A 17536-nucleotide genomic window follows, 5' to 3' on the forward strand; every position below is an offset into this window, starting at 1 on the left:
AATGCTATCTTTTTGTTTTACTGCACCTACCAGATGTAAATCGAATAATAAACAATAATTTTTTTTATTAAGGATTGTGTGGGGTCTACAAGCAATTCCCTCTCGACTGCTTCCAGCCACAAACATTTCACCGAGGCGTGCTCTCCTGCAGAGGGCAGTACACACACTGTCTCCCCCACATGATCCTCAGCCCTGCACTGGGAGAGAGGCTGGAAAAGAAAAGCTGCACCAGAACGGGAAGAAATCTTTGAGGAAAACGTTATTCAAAACAAACAAAAACGTCAGTAAAACCTGAGTTGTACACTGAGATCAAGTAACAAAAAGTGCGTTGCAAATCATATCCTGGCAGTTAAGTGGCCGCTGTTAATGATGTCGCAGAAGAGAGAACTTGTAGCGCCTCAAGTGGCACAAAATGAAACGCAACACAACGGGAAGCTTCCCGAAGGTTCCCACGCATGAACGAGATTGCGTGCAATTTCGACAAACAATATGGGGAAGTGCCAAATGTTGTTTATCACTAGAGAAGCAGAAGTACCACGTAGAACACACATCTCCTGTTCATAACCACTTGTATCCGGTTTGCACGATGAAAACCGTCAGTTTACCTTTTTTATAACTGCATTCATTACACTAATTTAAATCAAACTTGTTGCTTTAGCGATTTGGAAATTGTATGACTCCTGGGAGTGCTTAAAGTAAAGTGTTTCCTCTCCAGGGGGCTCTATCAGAAATAGTAACAGGACGTGGTGCATTTTAGAAAGCCGGTTCCTTCCGGTGCAATCAAGCAGAAATAGTCACGACAGCCCCATACAAACAATATTTCAATTGACACATAAAAAACAAACACAATCCATGCAGAGGTTTTAGAGCCAGCAGACCACCCTTCATTTGCCCTGATCCCTCCCAAGAGATTCCACATCAATGTACATCTTTCTGTAGGGCAAAGGTCGCCATTTAACCATAACCTGGAAGCTGAGGTGTGTATACGTGGGCATGTGAAGGTCCTTCCAGTTGTCGTTTGAAGTGAGCTACAGAGCCAGATCTCCGGTCAATAAAAGAAATAAAAGAATACATCTGAGTTTCCTAAATAAGTGTGAAAAGACACAACATCCAAGAATGTCTTTGCTGGTCTTTCTATCCGGGGAAAGTTGGTGGTGGTTGGGTGGGTGTGTGGGGGGGTGTGTGGGGGGGGGGGGGGGAGGCAATTCAGCCAGAACTAACATCGATGGATCCCGCTCCAGTTGGTTTTCACTGTAATCTGTCCGGTACGATCTTGGCCCCGTTCTGTTTGTTGTTGGAATTCTGGGACAGCTGCGCGGTCACGGTGGCGGCCTGCACCTTCCTCTTCTGGACGTTCTGCTCCGGGTGGCAGATGATGACGTAGACCTTGGGGACGTAGAGCATGCCCAGGGACACGGTGGCGCTCAGGCTCATGGACACCGTGAGGGTGGTGGTCTGGATGAACATCTGCACACAGAGACTCGGCAGGTCAGAGAGATCTTTACACACACACACACACACACATCTGGGATCACACAATCAATGCATTTCGTCTAATTCCTTAGGACAGTGGTTCTCAAATGGGGGCACGTGGCATTTGTAAAAAAAATAAAATTAGCATCCATAAAAAAAAAATTCAAAAAAGAATAAAAGTGTAAATTCACAAGTATATTTGTATATATTCGATATTAAATCAGATACTGATGGCACAGCACTATGTATTTAACCAAAAATGTCTAGTTAGGGGGGACTTTGCTGAAAACATATATAAAATTAGCATCCATTAAATAAATCATTTCAAAATAGAATATAAGTGTAATTTCATAAGCATAATTGAATATATTCTATATTAAATCAGATACTGATGGCACAGCGCTGTGTATTTAACTTAAAAATGGCTAGTTAGGGGGCACTTGGCTGAAAAAATATTTCACAGGGGGTAGGCTACATCATAGAAAAAAAGGTTGAGAACCACTGCCTTAGGAATCATTCCGTATCTGCGATTATCGATTATTTCATCTTGCACAGATTCAAGAATACACACTGAGTCATCTCGAAAGTGCAGTCTTTATAAAGTTCATCTCAAAGCACAGCAGGCACCGTCTTTTCCCTGATGAATGATTCAGGACCTGTGATATGTCGTCAGGAACGGAGGCTCTGTTTACGGCCTTCACTCTGTCCACTCCTCACTTCAGTTCCTCTGTTTTTTTATAATAATCAGAAGTAACTTCTCCTTGGATCGTCCGCCAATAAATTATGAACTCATTATTCGCGCAAACTGTACAAGGCATGAATAAATCAAGACACATGTGCCATAAATAAGATATCTCCGTGCCATAAATAAGTCATACATTGTACACTATCTTCAGCATTCTGGTTTTTCTCTCTCATGGCCGATGTCCAAACAGTATGGCTCCCCTTTGTCGGGCTTTTCATCGGTTCCTCTCGGTGACCTCGCCGCTTGGTGAAAGGAGCCCGTTGTTGTGATTGTGTTCCTGTGCCGGGGCCGAGAGGAGACTGGCTCGGGGGGACGGGGGGGGGGGGGGGGGGACGGCGAGTGAATGTGTCATTCCGTATGTAGAACGGGACGACAAGCAGGGAAGCTGAACCTCATCCTCACACGAGGCCACACACACACACACACACACACACACACACACACATACAACAGCCGCTATTTCCCGAGCTAGACAAAAAGCAAGCGTCTATATTTAGCTCTTTTTTTTCTCTAAAGTGATGATTCATTGAACTGGATGGTTGAATTGGTCTGCGAGGGGTCCCCTGCCTTTCCATCGGCTCATCTGACCTCCTTTTCTTTCCCCTCGCTTCCTTTTCTGAATTCACTTCATTCCCATTTCAGAGGAGGTGAAAAGACTGAAAGCACCTCGGGGCTTTAATTGTTTCGGCCTGACTGATTCATAGCACTGCGCTGTATTAGTCAAAGCCCCCCCCCCCCCCCCCCCTCCAACAGCCTACTTTGTGACGGCGGAAATAGCCCACGAGCTGAATTAAACTCGCAGGACAGTGAAGGCAGCACGGCCTGTGTGTACAGGAGCAAGTGAATGCAACATGACAGGCAACACACATTAGATTTCAGCCTGAACATCTGAGGGATTCATTTGCTCTCTTAAATATGAGTGTGTATGTGTGTGTGTATGTGTGTGTGTGTGTGTGTGTGTGTGCGTGTGTGTTGCATAATTCAGATTCAAATTGGAATTTAAAATTACTGCGAATAATATGAAGGATACGCGCTGAATTCCCTCAAGAGGCATTAATAAAGTGCTTCTTCTTAAATGACTGTAATAAAATGAATGAACTGCTATTAATTTGGTGATTAATTGCAGAACAAAATGAGGGACTGCACTCGACAAAAGAATCTATGAAGTGATCAATTAATAGATTACACCATAAGTCTAATAATTATGTCATTAGTAAATGCACATTATGGCAGAATTAATGACAATTAATTTCTACCATCTTTAAAGTTGTTTAGGCATGTGGTCAAACTTTTGAGGTGATGAATGAAAATGGAGGAAAAGATTCCTTTCTTTCTCAAATCGGTGCTGCAGAACTTCATTTAAATCATTTAAAAAACACATAGAGGGAATTTTTTTCCCCCACGACTTTCCACCATTTTATCTGAGCAGAGAATGAAGAAGAATTAAGAGTTGCTCCTCTCTGGATTCTTAAATCACGCTTGCGGTCGAGATGGAGAAGGTCTGGTTTTCATGCAGTGGTTGCTGCAGACACAGAAAATTAATAATATCCCAAATAAAAAAAATACTCCATTACAAGTAAATATTCCCCATTCATTGATTTTACCAAATTCAAGATGATAATGTTAGCGGGGAATATATACTTGAAGTATCCAACATTTAAAATGATCATTAGTGTCCACACAGATAGGCCAATATTACATAATATGATATATTATTGAATAATTACTGATACAGTCATGTGTAATTTGAACTGCCTTGACTGCTGTTGGCTAGTTTAGGCTTTAAAGACTCTTCTCGGTCATTTCCCTCCAAAACGTAGTCGAGTAGGACTGTAGAGCGGCGTAAACGTACTCAAGTAAAGTACTCGTGCCTCCATTCCTCGGAGAAGTGGACTATCAACACGTGGAATGGCCCACCTTCTCCGTCGACTGCGCCGTGCCAAAGAAGATGGGTACGAAGGCCAGCCAGATGATGCAGGTGGTGTACATGGTGAAGCCGATGGGTTTGGCCTCGTTGAAGGTCTCGGGGACTCCTCTGCTCTTGATGGCGTACACCGTGCACGTGATCATCAGCACGAAACTGTAGCTCAGGCAGAGGATGAGCGACAGGTCGGACATGTCGCACTTGAGGACCCCGCGGGCGAACTCCGGGTCCGGGGGCTTCTGCTCCTCGTAGTCGATGATGGTGTGGGGCGGCATCACGCCAAACCAGATGAACACCCCGAGCAACTGCGGGGGAAAAGGAAGCGTGAGTCGAGGGCGCTGCGAAGAATCGAGGCGGCGCGCGATGAAAGCCCTCCCCCGTACCTGCATCGAGATGAGCATAAAGGTGATAATCAGCTGCGAGGTGGGACTGATGAACTTGGGGGGCGTGACCGCGACCTTGCCCTGCTCGAAGATGCGGTAGATGCGGTTGGTCTTGGTGAGCATGGCGGAGTAGCTGATGCACATGCCGAGCCCCAGCAGCAGCCTGCGGAAGGCGCACACGGGCACGCTGGGCTCGGCGATCATGAGGAAGGTGATGAGGTAGATGAGGAAGATGCCCGTCAGCAGCACGTAGCTGAGCTCGCGGCCGGAGGCCCGGACGATGGGCGTGTCGTTGAAGCGGACGAAGGTGACGATGCAGCCGCCGGTGGCCAGGCAGCCCAGGATGGCCAGGAACACGGGGATGACGGCCCAGGGAGAGCTCCACTCCAGCTTGACGATGGGCGTGCTCCGGCAGCCCGTGCGGTTCTTCAGGGGCCTCATGTCGAAGGGGCACACGTCGCAGGAGGACTCGTCCAGCAGGTACTGGTAGCCGTCGCAGAGCTCGCAGTGCCAGCAGCAGGGAACGCCCTTCACCATCTTCTTCCTCTCTCCGGACTCGCAAGGGAAGCTGCACACCGACGCCGGGACCTTGCGGTCGCCGCCCGACCACTGCATCTCCTCCAGCTAGGGGACAAAACACAAAACACATTGTTTGACTTTGTCTGACGCACAGCTGCTGCCATGAGGCCGGACAGACACGGCTCCTCTGATGAGGCACGAATTTAGCCACAAATTGGTCGAATTGACTAATTTTAGAAATTGGCCCATTTTTTCACAAATTGGTGATCATGTCATGAATAGGATTTTGTTGTCTTGCCAACATGAGCTGTTTCACGATCAGTCTTCTCAAATGGCTGCCGTCAAAAGATTTGTTATACGCTATGGTCTGATATGATATACAACCGAATAGAACGGCTCTATGTATATTTACTTCATTTTGTATAATTACACACAGTACATGCTGCTTCTCTCTTTTTTCCCTGATTGTAAAGGATGCCATTGTCTTATTTGAATAAACCGTATTAGAGTTCTCAGTCAATAAAAGCAAGCAGGGGTCCCAGATCAGGTGAAATGTGGTATATTTAAACTCGGTATTTATCAAATGTGCTTTGAATACATTGTTTTAATGCTAATTTAGAGCATAACTTTATGAAATATACGAAAAAATATGTTTGAAAACAAAGTTTAAAGAAGTACATTTAAGTAATTGCACAGAACATACACTTAAAGTATTTTTTTCTTAAAATATTTTTCTTGAAAGTATATACTGCAGTACAATTATTTTAAAGTGTGTTAAAAGTTGAATTTTTAAAAAGCTTGAAAGTGACATATATTTGCAGAAAGTGCATTTCTTTGATAGTATATTTTAAATGTACTGTTGACATTTGAAGTATATTTTAAATATATTGAATTATATATTTTTCGCCTGGGTACCCGTGGCGTGCAGAACGTGATTAGCAGTACGACGCACAGTTTCTGCCCGATGATGGAAGAACCACGATCTCAGAGAAGAAGAGGTGTGACTCACACATGAATTCATTCTAAATAAGTTGATATTTCGATGCAATGTGCTTCATTGCTGAGAGTCAGCTGAGAAGATCAGTGCGACTGTCGTGTCTGTATGCTAACTGCTTAGCTAGCTTAGCTTAGCATAAAGACCGGAAACAAAGAAACCCGCCAGCCTTGTTCTTGCTGATTCGAGGCACCTGGTCAGGAAGCAGTCTGGCACGTGAGTAAAAAACCACGTCGTAACGTCTTAACACTTTGATTCTCTTACGGATTAAACAAATAATATACACTCGCATTCGCTCGTTAGCTTTAAACGTGCTGGTGGGCAGTTTCGTTATCTTTGGGCTAAAGCAAGTCTTCTCAATGTCTTTTTAGTAGAAGTACAGCATTTACATTGAGGCGAAGGTGGTTTGTCCATTGGCCGATGACCTTGTAGCCGGGGTTGCTGACATTGGACAGTTGGTACTGGAAGATGTCGTAGCGCCCCGGCGCGTCTCCGTTCTCATTGAACATCACTCCCGTTCCTGCGCTGCCTGTCGGATGGAGACAGAATTTTAAAAGATCAGAAAAGCATAACTGGAAATCAAGGAATAACACACACATCACACACTGGAAAAATGTAATGTCAGGATATATTTCAATGGAAAAATTCACCTCATCTATCATTTACAACTCAACAGAACAACACGACATCTGGTCATCATTCACGATATTTTTACAAACATGACACCACTCATCTTATTGATTAGTTAATTAATCTTAATTACCTTCGCATTGAAAATGCGGAAGGTCTTTCTTTGTATTTATTTATATTTATTTTATTTATTTATTTATTTGTCGCAAAACTCAAAAAAACTCAAAAAAAAAATTGAGCAGAATGGAAGAAATTTGGTGGTATGATTTGACAGTTTTGAGGATTTTGATGATTGGGGTAAATAGGTCAAGGTCAACAAGGTCAAGGTCATAAATCTTCTTGAAAAAATCTTCTTGAATGGTGAAATTTATTATCCGGATTGGTTATATTCAGGGATCATTTGATTAGATTTTTGGGATCCAAGGTCAAGAAGGTCAGTCAAAGGTCATGGAAAGGTCAATATTTTTTTTACCATTTGTCAATTAATGTTTTGTCAATGCCAAAATGTTCATAATTCAATGCCCAAAGAAATGCCCAAGGCCTAATTCATTTATTTTTTATTTTCCCTTGCCTGGAAACCAATTCAATTCCACGTACATGCATACGATCATACATATACATCTGCCTTCATCTATGTATTTAGTATCTTTAAATAAAAAATAAAAGAGCTCACACACACACAAATGTACACATGCACACAATTATTTTATTTTTTTCTCAATACTCTGACCTTATGATGTTGTCCTCACTGTTTTGTCATCCTCTAGGTGTTATGTCTATGTATTGTTTTTTGTCTTATAATTAAATTGTTTTAATAAAAAACAAAATGGAAAGAAATAAAAAAGAAAAGCATATATTCGGGAGTCGAAGGCGACGAGGAATTCTCCAGCTTACACCACTGCCTCCACCCACCCTCCATCTTAAGTACCCACACGCTGTTGAATACAGCTTGTGTTTGCTTTCTTTCGGTCTTGTGCAGTCATGTGAGGAGCTGAGTGCTCTTTAGTGGAGGCTCATCGGGTTCAGTCCTTCAGTGCACTCTGCTCCCGTTGGCCTAACGGGGATTGAACGTTCCTCTCGGGTCCCCGTAGGCGCTCGATCAGAACGTCTTCCATACAAGCCAAGGTCATCCGGCGAGAGGAGAGCGGTGAATAGGATGCTCTCATAGAAACACTTTTTCTTTATTCAAACCGCGACTCTCTTTTTCAAAAGAATATTTTTTTAATAAAAGACGAGGATAAGAAAAGAGCGAGTGTTGTGTATAGGAAAGAGAGGAGGCAGCCCTAGGGAGGGGGGGGGGCTTTGAGGAAATGTACTCTGTACAGTAGCTCGTTCGGTACATTAGTAGAAACATCTCAAGGCTCCTGACTTCAAGTTAACCTCCATTCTCATGTTTTCTTTTGAAAATGTCCTTCTTTTCAAAACCTGGCGAGAAAATTAAAAAGCGAGGTCTTCGCCAGCGGAAATCTCCGATCTCACTTCGCGTTTCTCGTCCAGTTTGATGACAGGAATGACATCTACACTACCGTTCAAAAGTTTGGGGTCATCCAGACAATTTCGTGTCTTCCATGAAAACTCACTTTTATTTATCAAATGAATTGAAAATTGAATAGAAAATATAGTCAAGACATTGACAAGGTTAGAAATAATGATTAATATTTGAAGTATTCATTTTGTTCTTCAAACTTCAAGCTCAAAGGAAGGCCAGTTGTATAGCTTATATCACCAGCATAAATGTTTTCAGCTGTGCTAACATAATTGCACAAGGGTTTTCTAATCAGATATTAGTCTTCTAAGGCGATTAGCAAACACAATATACCATTAGAACACTGGAGTGATAGTTGATGGAAATGGGCCTCTATACACCTCTGGAGATATTTCATTAGAAACCAGACGTTTCCACCTAGAATAGTCATTTACCACATTAACAATGTATAGTGTGTATTTTTGATTAATGTTATCTTTATTGAAAAAACAGTGCTTTTCTTTGAAAAATAAAGACATTTCTAAGTGACCCCAAACTTTTGAACGGTAGTGTACATCGTCCACACATTGCACAAGGCAGGTAGGGGGGGGGGGCACGACCTGCGATCGATGGTCAAAAGCTCACCGTTGAAGCTGACCGAGCGAATGTAGTGGAGCAGCGTCTCTCCTTCCACGGGGTCCATCTTCTCGCAGACCCCCATGTAGCCCGGGCACAGGTCCAGGTGCATGCTGTGCAGCGCGTGGGCCATGGCGTACACGGCGTCGATCACAAACTGCACCTTGCCCTCCTGTTCGTACTGAGAGTGGTGACTGATTCTTTCCTCGCCTGACGAGAGGACGGAAGTGTCAAAAAGGGATGAATGCAACAGAAGTGCTCATGAAAATATCGCGAAAGAACACAACAAAAATATCTAAAAATGCATATCTGACGGTTTCCTTTCTTGAAGACGCGTCTAGATGTCGACGCGGTGCTCACCTGTACATTTTCTTCTACCGAGTTTGTACTTTATGCCCGGGCGGGTTAGTTTGCACTTGAAGTCGTCCTCCCAGAATTCTGCGAACCAGATGTTCCTCCTGTTGTTTTCCAGAGATCTCGAAGTGAAGTACTGGTCGAACCCTGAATCATTTTGCAAGTCAGACTTTGTTTAATGTTTCATAAAAAAATGTCATGCAGGCTTTGAAAAGCACAGCGATTGATATCGGTGTGCTAATAATCACACGGTGCTGAAATCAGCAAGTCAAATACAGGTTATTTTGCACGATGAAATATAACTTTGACACAATTCACAGTTTTTTCGCAGACTTATGGAACGTCAATAAATTCCTTGTTGTGTTGGTATTGGACTCATCTATCAATGTCACATGTCACAATTCATATTGCATCCAGTTGCATCCATTAAAAAAGGTGCAAATTAGCTGTAGCTACAATCTGGTGCAGTGCATCATATGGTGACATTTATATTTTAAGTTAACTGTACATGGTCCCTTAAAAATAAAGATAATAATAATACAAATATTAAGAATACAAATATTAATAATAATAATATTTATATTAATAATAATATTTATATTAATAATAATATTTATATTAATAATCTTATTATTAATAATATCAATAATAATATTAATAATTATAATTTCCTATTTTGATTGAATACATTTGCCCATTTACCATCAATAGAGGCTCTTTTGGGCAGGATGGTGACCGCGCCCTCAGCCACATCCTCCTGGTCTTGAATGGGGGAGTTTTTGGCCCCCCAACTGTCGGAGCCGACGAACAGGAAGTGGCCCGTGAGGTTGGCCGTTTTGGCGGTCTGCAACACCCGTCTCCGCAAGAACAGATTATTGCTACGTCACTCCTCTGCGTTATCATCACAATCGTTGTAAAACTGCATCATCTGACATAAACGTCAACACCTTCACTCACTTGATGTCGTCCTCGTTGGCGAAGATGATGACCCCCCGAGCGCTGGAGGTCTCCATCAGTCTCTTGATGATCTTCTCAAACTCCCCTGGCTTCGGCTCCCTGGGAATCTTTATGGATTGGGCAATACACAGCCCACCTGCGTCAGGGGAGTTAGGAAATGCGTTGGCGTCGTTCTACATTGCGTTTTTCTCCCTTCACTGCCCAGTTAATCGGTTTTGAATAGAATACATGTATTAATGTGTGAATACAAATAAATATTACAAGACTTAAGAGTCTACAGAATCTTTAGCAGCTTTGGGACGTGCTAATATTAGCACGCTGTGCTAACGATGATAATGCTAACGTTAAGATGTTCAGAGCATACACACAGAATAATAATGGTTCTTAAATGATTCTTTAAAAGGCTTTACGAAGAACCATCACCTGCTGAAGAAACATTTTTTATTTGAGACACCTTTATAGGTTCTTTGAAGAACTCTTTAAGGAAATGGTTCTTTAGAGAACCCTGGTTTGACAGGTTCTTTGTGCAACCAAAAATGGTTCTTCTATGGCATCACTCTGAAGAACCATTTTTGTTTCCAGATGGCACCTTCATTTTTGTGTGTATAATGCTGCTTAGTTTCGTGTGTCAACACGCTATAGCATTTCGTGCTAATTAGCACTAAACACAAAGTGCAGATGGTCTGATAGGAATGTTAGTTTTGAAGGAATTTGGTCTAAACCCTCCAAAAATTGTCAATTATATTTTGACCCAATGATTGTGTCAGGAGTTACATGTCTGTCTGAGGGGAACATGAATGTCTGAGCCAAAGGGATGGCAATTCATCAAATACTAAATAATGACAATAATATTACTCAAAACCGCAAATGTCAACCTCATGATGGCACTCGGGAAAAGCTCTGGGCATCACCAGTCATTAAGTTTCATCCTCTGGAGACCACGAATGTCCAAAAATTACAAGATTCAATGGAAATCCATCAAAGAACTGTTGAGATATTTGAGTCTGGACTGAAACGAACGACCGATATCAGCGAACTGTCCTCCATTGTCAATTGTTGACGTGCCGTATGTGAGTGATACCGTAATTATTTTAAATCTGAACCCGAGTAACATCATTTGAGCTTTTAAACATCATTTGAGCCTTTAAACCCATATGAGACGGTGACTTCTGTTTGCCCCGTCAGTTCGAGGTTTCCTATTAAAGGATTTTTCTGTTTCCCATTTTAGTCTTTTAATGAGGAGGAACAACACGGCTTTGATTCATGCAGTAATCCCTTAAAGTCGCAGCCGGAAACTCAACCTGCTTCTCTGGATATCTGGAGGAAGGCGTCCACGCCGCTCTCTCCGTAGTTGCCCTCGGAGGCCAGCGTGGAGACGTAGTTCCAGCCCATGGCTTTGACGATGTCCACCATGGCCTGGGCCTGGTAGGAGTCGGGAGGCACCACGCGGGAGAAGAACTCGTAGCGGGTCTTGTCGCTCAGCTCCGGGGCCGTGGAGGCGTAGCTGATCTGAGGGATCTGAGACACGAAGACGACGGGTCAGCGATGGCGGGAAGGGGTCGAGGGGTCGAGGGGGAAACATGAGCGGCACGACCAGACGCCAATGTGATCAAAAAGATGGGAAAGAATGACGAGAATAAGGAGTGAATCACATCAGAGGGTGATGCCCGACTTACACACACAAAAATAATGGTTCTTAAATGGTTCTTTAAAAGACTTTGTGGTTCTACGAAGAACCATCAGCTATACTGAAGAACCATTTTTTCATTTGAGACACCTTTATAGGTTCTTGAAGAACTATTTAACCCTTGTGTTGCCTTCGGGTCAATTTGACCCGATTCAATGTTTCATCTTCAGTCTTCGGAAATCAGTATGACGATTCAATGTTTAACCCCTTTTACCTATATATATATATTTTTAACATATTTTTTTACCCTTGAGGTCAATATGACAAAAAATTAAAAAAATTAAATTATTAAATTATTTTTCATTAATTATTTTTTTGTTGTTTACTTGTTGTTTGTTGTTTGACAAAACAGAAGAACATTTAAATTTGAATTGAATGACCGGGACCCGGACAAGAAGGGAGTGATTGATTGAATGAAAGGAAATGAAACAGGCAACAGTTAATAAATGGTTCTTTAAAGAACCCTGGTTTGAAAGGTTCCTTGTGGAACCAGAAATGGTGCCTTAAAGAACCATTTTGTGAAGGTTCTTTGAGATTCCTTTATAGGTTCTTTGAAGAACTATTTAAAGAAATGGTTCTTTAAAGAACCCTGGTTTGAAAGGTTCCTTGTGGAACCAGAAATGGTGCCTTAAAGAACCATTTTGTGAAGGTTCTTTGAGATTCCTTTATAGGTTATTTGAAGAACTATTTAAAGAAATGGTTCTTTAAAGAACCCTGGGTTGAAAGGTTCCTTGTGGAACCAGAAATGGTGCCTTAAAGTACCATGTTTTAAAAGTTCTTGGAGATACCTTATAGCTTCTTTGAAGAACTATTCAAGGAAAAGGTTCTTTAAAGAACCCTGGTTTGAAAGGTTCTTTGTGGAACCAGAAATGGTTCTTCCATGGCATCACTCTGAAGAACTATTTTCGGTTCCAGATGGCAGCTTCATGTTTCTGTGTACTCACAGACAAAACCTTCAAAGTGCCTTCCACATTAACACTAACACGTTTTAGTGCATTAAAAATCCCTCAATTGGGCTGTCGCAGAGAGCGCTCATCTGCCGGACAGCCCGTGTTCTCGGTAATTCTCAGAACCGAGACAACTTGTTCTGGTCTGAGGATACGGACGACGTCACAGTGAAACACAGATGGTGGCGACCACATCTGTGAAAAGCATTTGTTTTGAGAAAAAAGAAGAAGTAAAAAAAAAGGATGAGAAGATTAATTTACTGGTGTGCTACTTCTTTAATGACACAGTCTACGTCGACAGTTTATCTCAACCCCCCCGACCCTTGCTAATGCCCCCCCCACCCCCAGCATGGCTTAACATAGGGCCCTCTGGAGGGGACGAGGAGAGAAAGGTAGACACAAGGGGGTAGTGAAGGAGAGCGGACCGAGAGAACCATTTCGCAGATTATCTGGAAGGATTAAAGGGGTTTTAGTCAAATTACGTTAAGCACAGAGGGAGAGACAGAGATCAAGAGACTAGAAAAGGGTTAGCGTTTCTCAGCTTTAAGCCAGACAATATTTAATTCTGATGGCCATATGCAGCTTCAGTTTGCCACTGTGTGTCAACCCCGTCAAACTCAGATGTACTTGTCCATCTCGTATTTACAGATCCTCAACCAGATGTGAACTTTCTCCAAAAAAAAGTAAAAACACTGTTTCACCAGCTCCTAAAGTTACATTAAGTGTCCAGAGGAGAAAGTATCAGAGTCAGCGAGGGGATTGAATCGTTTGTGTTCAAATTTAAAGACGTAATCCACATTTCACTTTCTAAAAATCAATGTGCCCAATCAGAAACACTCGTCTCTCGTCCCGCTGCAATCTTCTTGTTGTCAGTAAATGCTTGAAATGGTCGAAAGATATTCCAGGTTTCAAGCAAATGGAATAAGATTGTGGTTCAGCCCCGACACAACGGGCTGAACAGAAGTGTGTGTGTGCAGGTACAAGATGAATATGTTATGCAGGATTGGTTTTGGTCTGTGAGTTATAGAGAATGATTAATGGTTTATTCAAATTTTTAAAAAATGGTGAGGAGTATACTCTTAATTAGGTTTGTGAAATTCAAATAACTGCGGTTGAAAGTCGCCGGGCCGTGTTCACGCTGCAGAATGAAATCAACTTTTAATGCCGAACCCCATTCATCATCTGGGAGAGAATTTAAAAAAGGCCTAAATGAGCGAGACCGTTGTGCGCCGCTGTACATCTTCACCGGATCAGCCGTGAGCTAATTCAACGGCACGGATACATATGTAGGTTCATTCAATAAATATCGGGATAATCAGCTAGTTTGAGCCATAATTCGACATCAAATGCGGATAATGCACGGGAGGTTTAGCTTCATGAGTCACTGATGTCATGAGAGGATATGCAAAATTACAACAACACAAAAGAAATGTGATGTGTGACAGTTCAGTCCCGCTTGGTGTAAAAGTCCTCCACTAACAGTTTGGGGGTTTGTGGCCCCCTGAAACGAGACAATTCTACTTGTGACCCCAAAATAATTTGTTTCACTTCAAGGATAATATATATTTTTTAAATCTTTATAGCATTTATGAACAGTTAGGCAGGAAACACACGAGGAGAGAGGAGGTTCCTGTCTGTAATATGGTTTATGTAATAATATAATATAAATAATAGAAACCAACAGGAGCCCCAAGTATCCAGATACAGGAGCCCCAAGCATCCAGCTACAGGAGCCCCAAGTATCCAGATACAGGAGCCCCAAGCATCCAGCGATTCAAAGTAAAAAAAAAAAAATGAGAGTAAACAAAGTTTTTAATTAAAAACTAAATTAACTCTTAGACTATTATTTCTTTAACCCTTCGTTGACCTTTAGACTCGAGTGGGAGATCTGACCCCAGGTTGGAAAACGCTGCTTTCCTTAATTTGTGTATGATGTCAGCGGCGTTCACCTGGATCGATCCCGTCTGCTTACTTACTGGAAAAGGAGGAACTATCTAAAATATCCGTCCCCCCTTTTCAGAAATAGACGTGGTGGAAGAAAAAAAAAACTCACCGAAAACAACCTGAGCACATTGGCCACCATGATGGACACCGAGCTGCCGGAGGCCCCGATCACGCCCACCACCCTCTCCAGTTTGGGGAGGATGGGAGGCTCTCCGTTGGAGCAGCGCACATCCGAGGTGTCCTTCTGGATGAGGGCCTGGACGAAGGTGAGCGACTGCTCCAGGGCATACGTGTCCCTGGAGCAGGTGTCCAGGATCCGGGCCCCCAGAGTGATGTTGGGCAGCAGGTCCGGGTCGCTGTTGATCTGGTCCAAGGCGTACAGCAAGGCCTCCAATCGATGGACCCCCTTCTCCCTCTTGATCTCGCCGCACGGCACGCCGGCGGGGCCCCGAGAGTGCACGGGGAACAGCCCGCCTAAGGTGAGGTCACCCTCGATTTTGATGGACTGAGGCTGGGTGCCCGGCGGCTGGGCCCACGAGCCCGGCGCAGCGCCCACCAGCAGCGCCCACGTCAGCCGAAGCCATGTCTGGTATCTGAAAGGTGGAGCGAGCGAGCGGCGGCAGGAAGAGCGGGACGAGCGGGCCTGTGTTGTCATGATGAGGACCAGCAGAGGTACTGACAGCACCAGGCCACTCCCTCTACCTTTGACACCTGAGGGCCGTCAGAAAGGTCGGATTATAATCTCATCATAACCACTGTCAAAAGATATTGTATATATATATATATATATATTTTTTTTAATGGCACTTGATCAGTGGAATAAGTTTGTTATATATATATACTGTATATATATGTAATATATATATAATATAATATATATATATATATATATATATATATATATATATATATTTTAATGGCACTTGATCAGTTCAAATAAAAAACTCCTGTAGGGGATCAAAAAGGCAAAATAATCCCCAAAAGGAGTCCATCATATATATATACACTACCGTTCAAAAGTTTGGGATCACCCAGACAATTTTGTGTCTTCCATGAAAAATCACACTTTTGAAATATATATATATATATATATATGTATTTATTCATATATTCACTGGTCTGTCATCAGTGAATCTATTGTTTTTTGCTGTGAAATATTTAAAAACATGCACATATTCTTATATGTTTTTCTATTATTTTTTAACATGTCAATTTGCATATGATGTTCTTGGAGACTTGAGATCTTGAACAAAATGTTCTTATTATTTATTTATTTTATTGCATGTAAATACTGAAAGGATCCGTATCAGTTAAAAATAGAAATTCATAAAAAATAAATGAAATGCAAAAAGCCCAAAAGAAGATTTGTAAACGACATTTTCTGTTGAAATCTGTTTTGGTGTGTTTAATAAACAATGATAATTTAAAAAAGACTAAACACAAGCTGTACATGTATACACTATTAAAAAATAATAAGAATTTAAAAAAGACCAGATTTGAGCCTTCAGCATGACGGAGTGAATATGCTTTCATCACTTTTAAAACACTAAACATTTTGCAATAACAGAAAACATCAACTGCACCGTGGCAGCATGCCCCAAAAGTCAGAGCAGGTTCATTTAATCTCACACCCGTCACATTAAACCCACAGAAAACATCTGGGCTGAAAGTAAACATCTGGGCTAGAAGTGTAAATACTTAATGTTGCAAGGCAGAATTTGAACAACTGTATTACAAGGTAACTAAATTGTCATTTTAAATCGAAATGTCCAATATGAATTACACCTAAATAATATAAATTGTGCATGCTCTATTCAAATTGCAATACATACATATATTCATATTTATATTGGCAGACTGCAGACACTTCTTCCCTTTTGAAAACACTGCCGGCAGCCAGCGAGGAGACACATCTCCTCACGCAGAGGCGCTTCTCACCTGCCCATCGCTCATTGACCAGTCTGGTTCCGATCCATCACTTGAGCTCCTCCAAGCGGGGCCTCCTCCATCCGACGGTCCGATATGGGATTAAAGACCTCGAGGCACGGCTCTACCTCTCCTCACCGAACAAGGTAAATCCTCTTTATCATCTCAGACGCACGCCGTGCACTCTCATGGAATAAGCAGGAACGCACTGAAAAACGATGGTCGGAGGGAGAAAAAGAAGTGTAGTGGGAGTAGTGGTGGAGGTTCATGAAGGGCTAAATGAAGACAGGGACCTCTGAGGCTCCCGGCTGCAGGAGCATGGCAGAATCAGAGGAAAGTGGAGGAAAAGAGCAACATTACGCCAGTGAGATCCTACAAATCACTGGCAAATCCCTTAAAAGCTCTCTCTCTCTCTCGCTCTCTCTCTCTCTGTGCATCTCTATCAAGGCACTCCCCCCCCCCCCCTCCACTCCCCTCCACTCTCTCTGTTGAACTCCCTCCTCGCTCGTTCTCTCCGGTGCACTAATGGCCACAGATTGGGATTACCATGCAGGCGTCTGTAAAGAAAAGCACCAGGTGGACGAGCCCACTTCTCCTCTTTTTTTCTTCTTCATACAGCTGAACCAAATGCAGAGCCCCCAACCCTCCTCCTCCCCCTCTTCCTCCCCACCCCCCACAGTATGATGGAACTCACTTTGAGAGATTAGATGAGCGGCGGCGATTTGATTCACACACACACACACACATACACCCACATGCCACACACACACTCTCCCTCCACACACACACACCTGTCAACACTGGCACAATGGCGAAGAATATCAGAGCAGGAAATAGGTTTTTCGGCACCGCAGAAGGCAGCTAGATTATATTTATTATTGATTCGAGTTGAGGCTCTGGGAAAAGAAGACCCCCCGCCCCCCCTCATCCCCCTCACCCCAGCTCATCTTCG

General features: G+C 42.8%; 1 protein-coding gene across 1 annotated transcript; it reads right to left on the minus strand.

Moving 5' to 3' along the window:
- Window positions 1–50: 50 nt before the first annotated feature.
- grm6b (glutamate receptor, metabotropic 6b) lies at window positions 51–17017 on the minus strand. The gene is made up of 11 exons (XM_056437757.1): window positions 16597–17017; window positions 14768–15369; window positions 11382–11598; window positions 10081–10216; window positions 9826–9980; window positions 9130–9270; window positions 8779–8979; window positions 6428–6567; window positions 4526–5149; window positions 4136–4447; window positions 51–1467 (listed from the first exon to the last, which is right to left on the minus strand). The coding sequence occupies exons 2-11, from the start codon at window positions 15311–15313 to the stop codon at window positions 1249–1251; spliced, it is 2691 nt and encodes an 896-aa protein (XP_056293732.1). The 5' UTR covers window positions 15314–15369; window positions 16597–17017; the 3' UTR covers window positions 51–1248.
- Window positions 17018–17536: the final 519 nt, after the last annotated feature.

The sequence above is a fragment of the Pseudoliparis swirei genome, chromosome 18, assembly GCF_029220125.1.
Source record: "Pseudoliparis swirei isolate HS2019 ecotype Mariana Trench chromosome 18, NWPU_hadal_v1, whole genome shotgun sequence".
NCBI classification, from domain to species: Eukaryota; Metazoa; Chordata; class Actinopteri; order Perciformes; family Liparidae; genus Pseudoliparis; species Pseudoliparis swirei.

Bases quoted from the DNA above. Each gene is read 5' to 3' on its own strand.
- grm6b (XM_056437757.1), bottom strand. From the start codon at position 15,313: ATGACAACACAGGCCCGCTCGTCCCGCTCTTCCTGCCGCCGCTCGCTC. The intron at 9,271-9,825 runs GTAAATGGGCAA...AAAATGATTCAG, and splicing joins CAAAAGAGCCTCTATTGATG to GGTTCGACCAGTACTTCACT. The intron at 4,448-4,525 runs GTACGGGGGAGG...TTTCCCCCGCAG, and splicing joins TTATGCTCATCTCGATGCAG to TTGCTCGGGGTGTTCATCTG.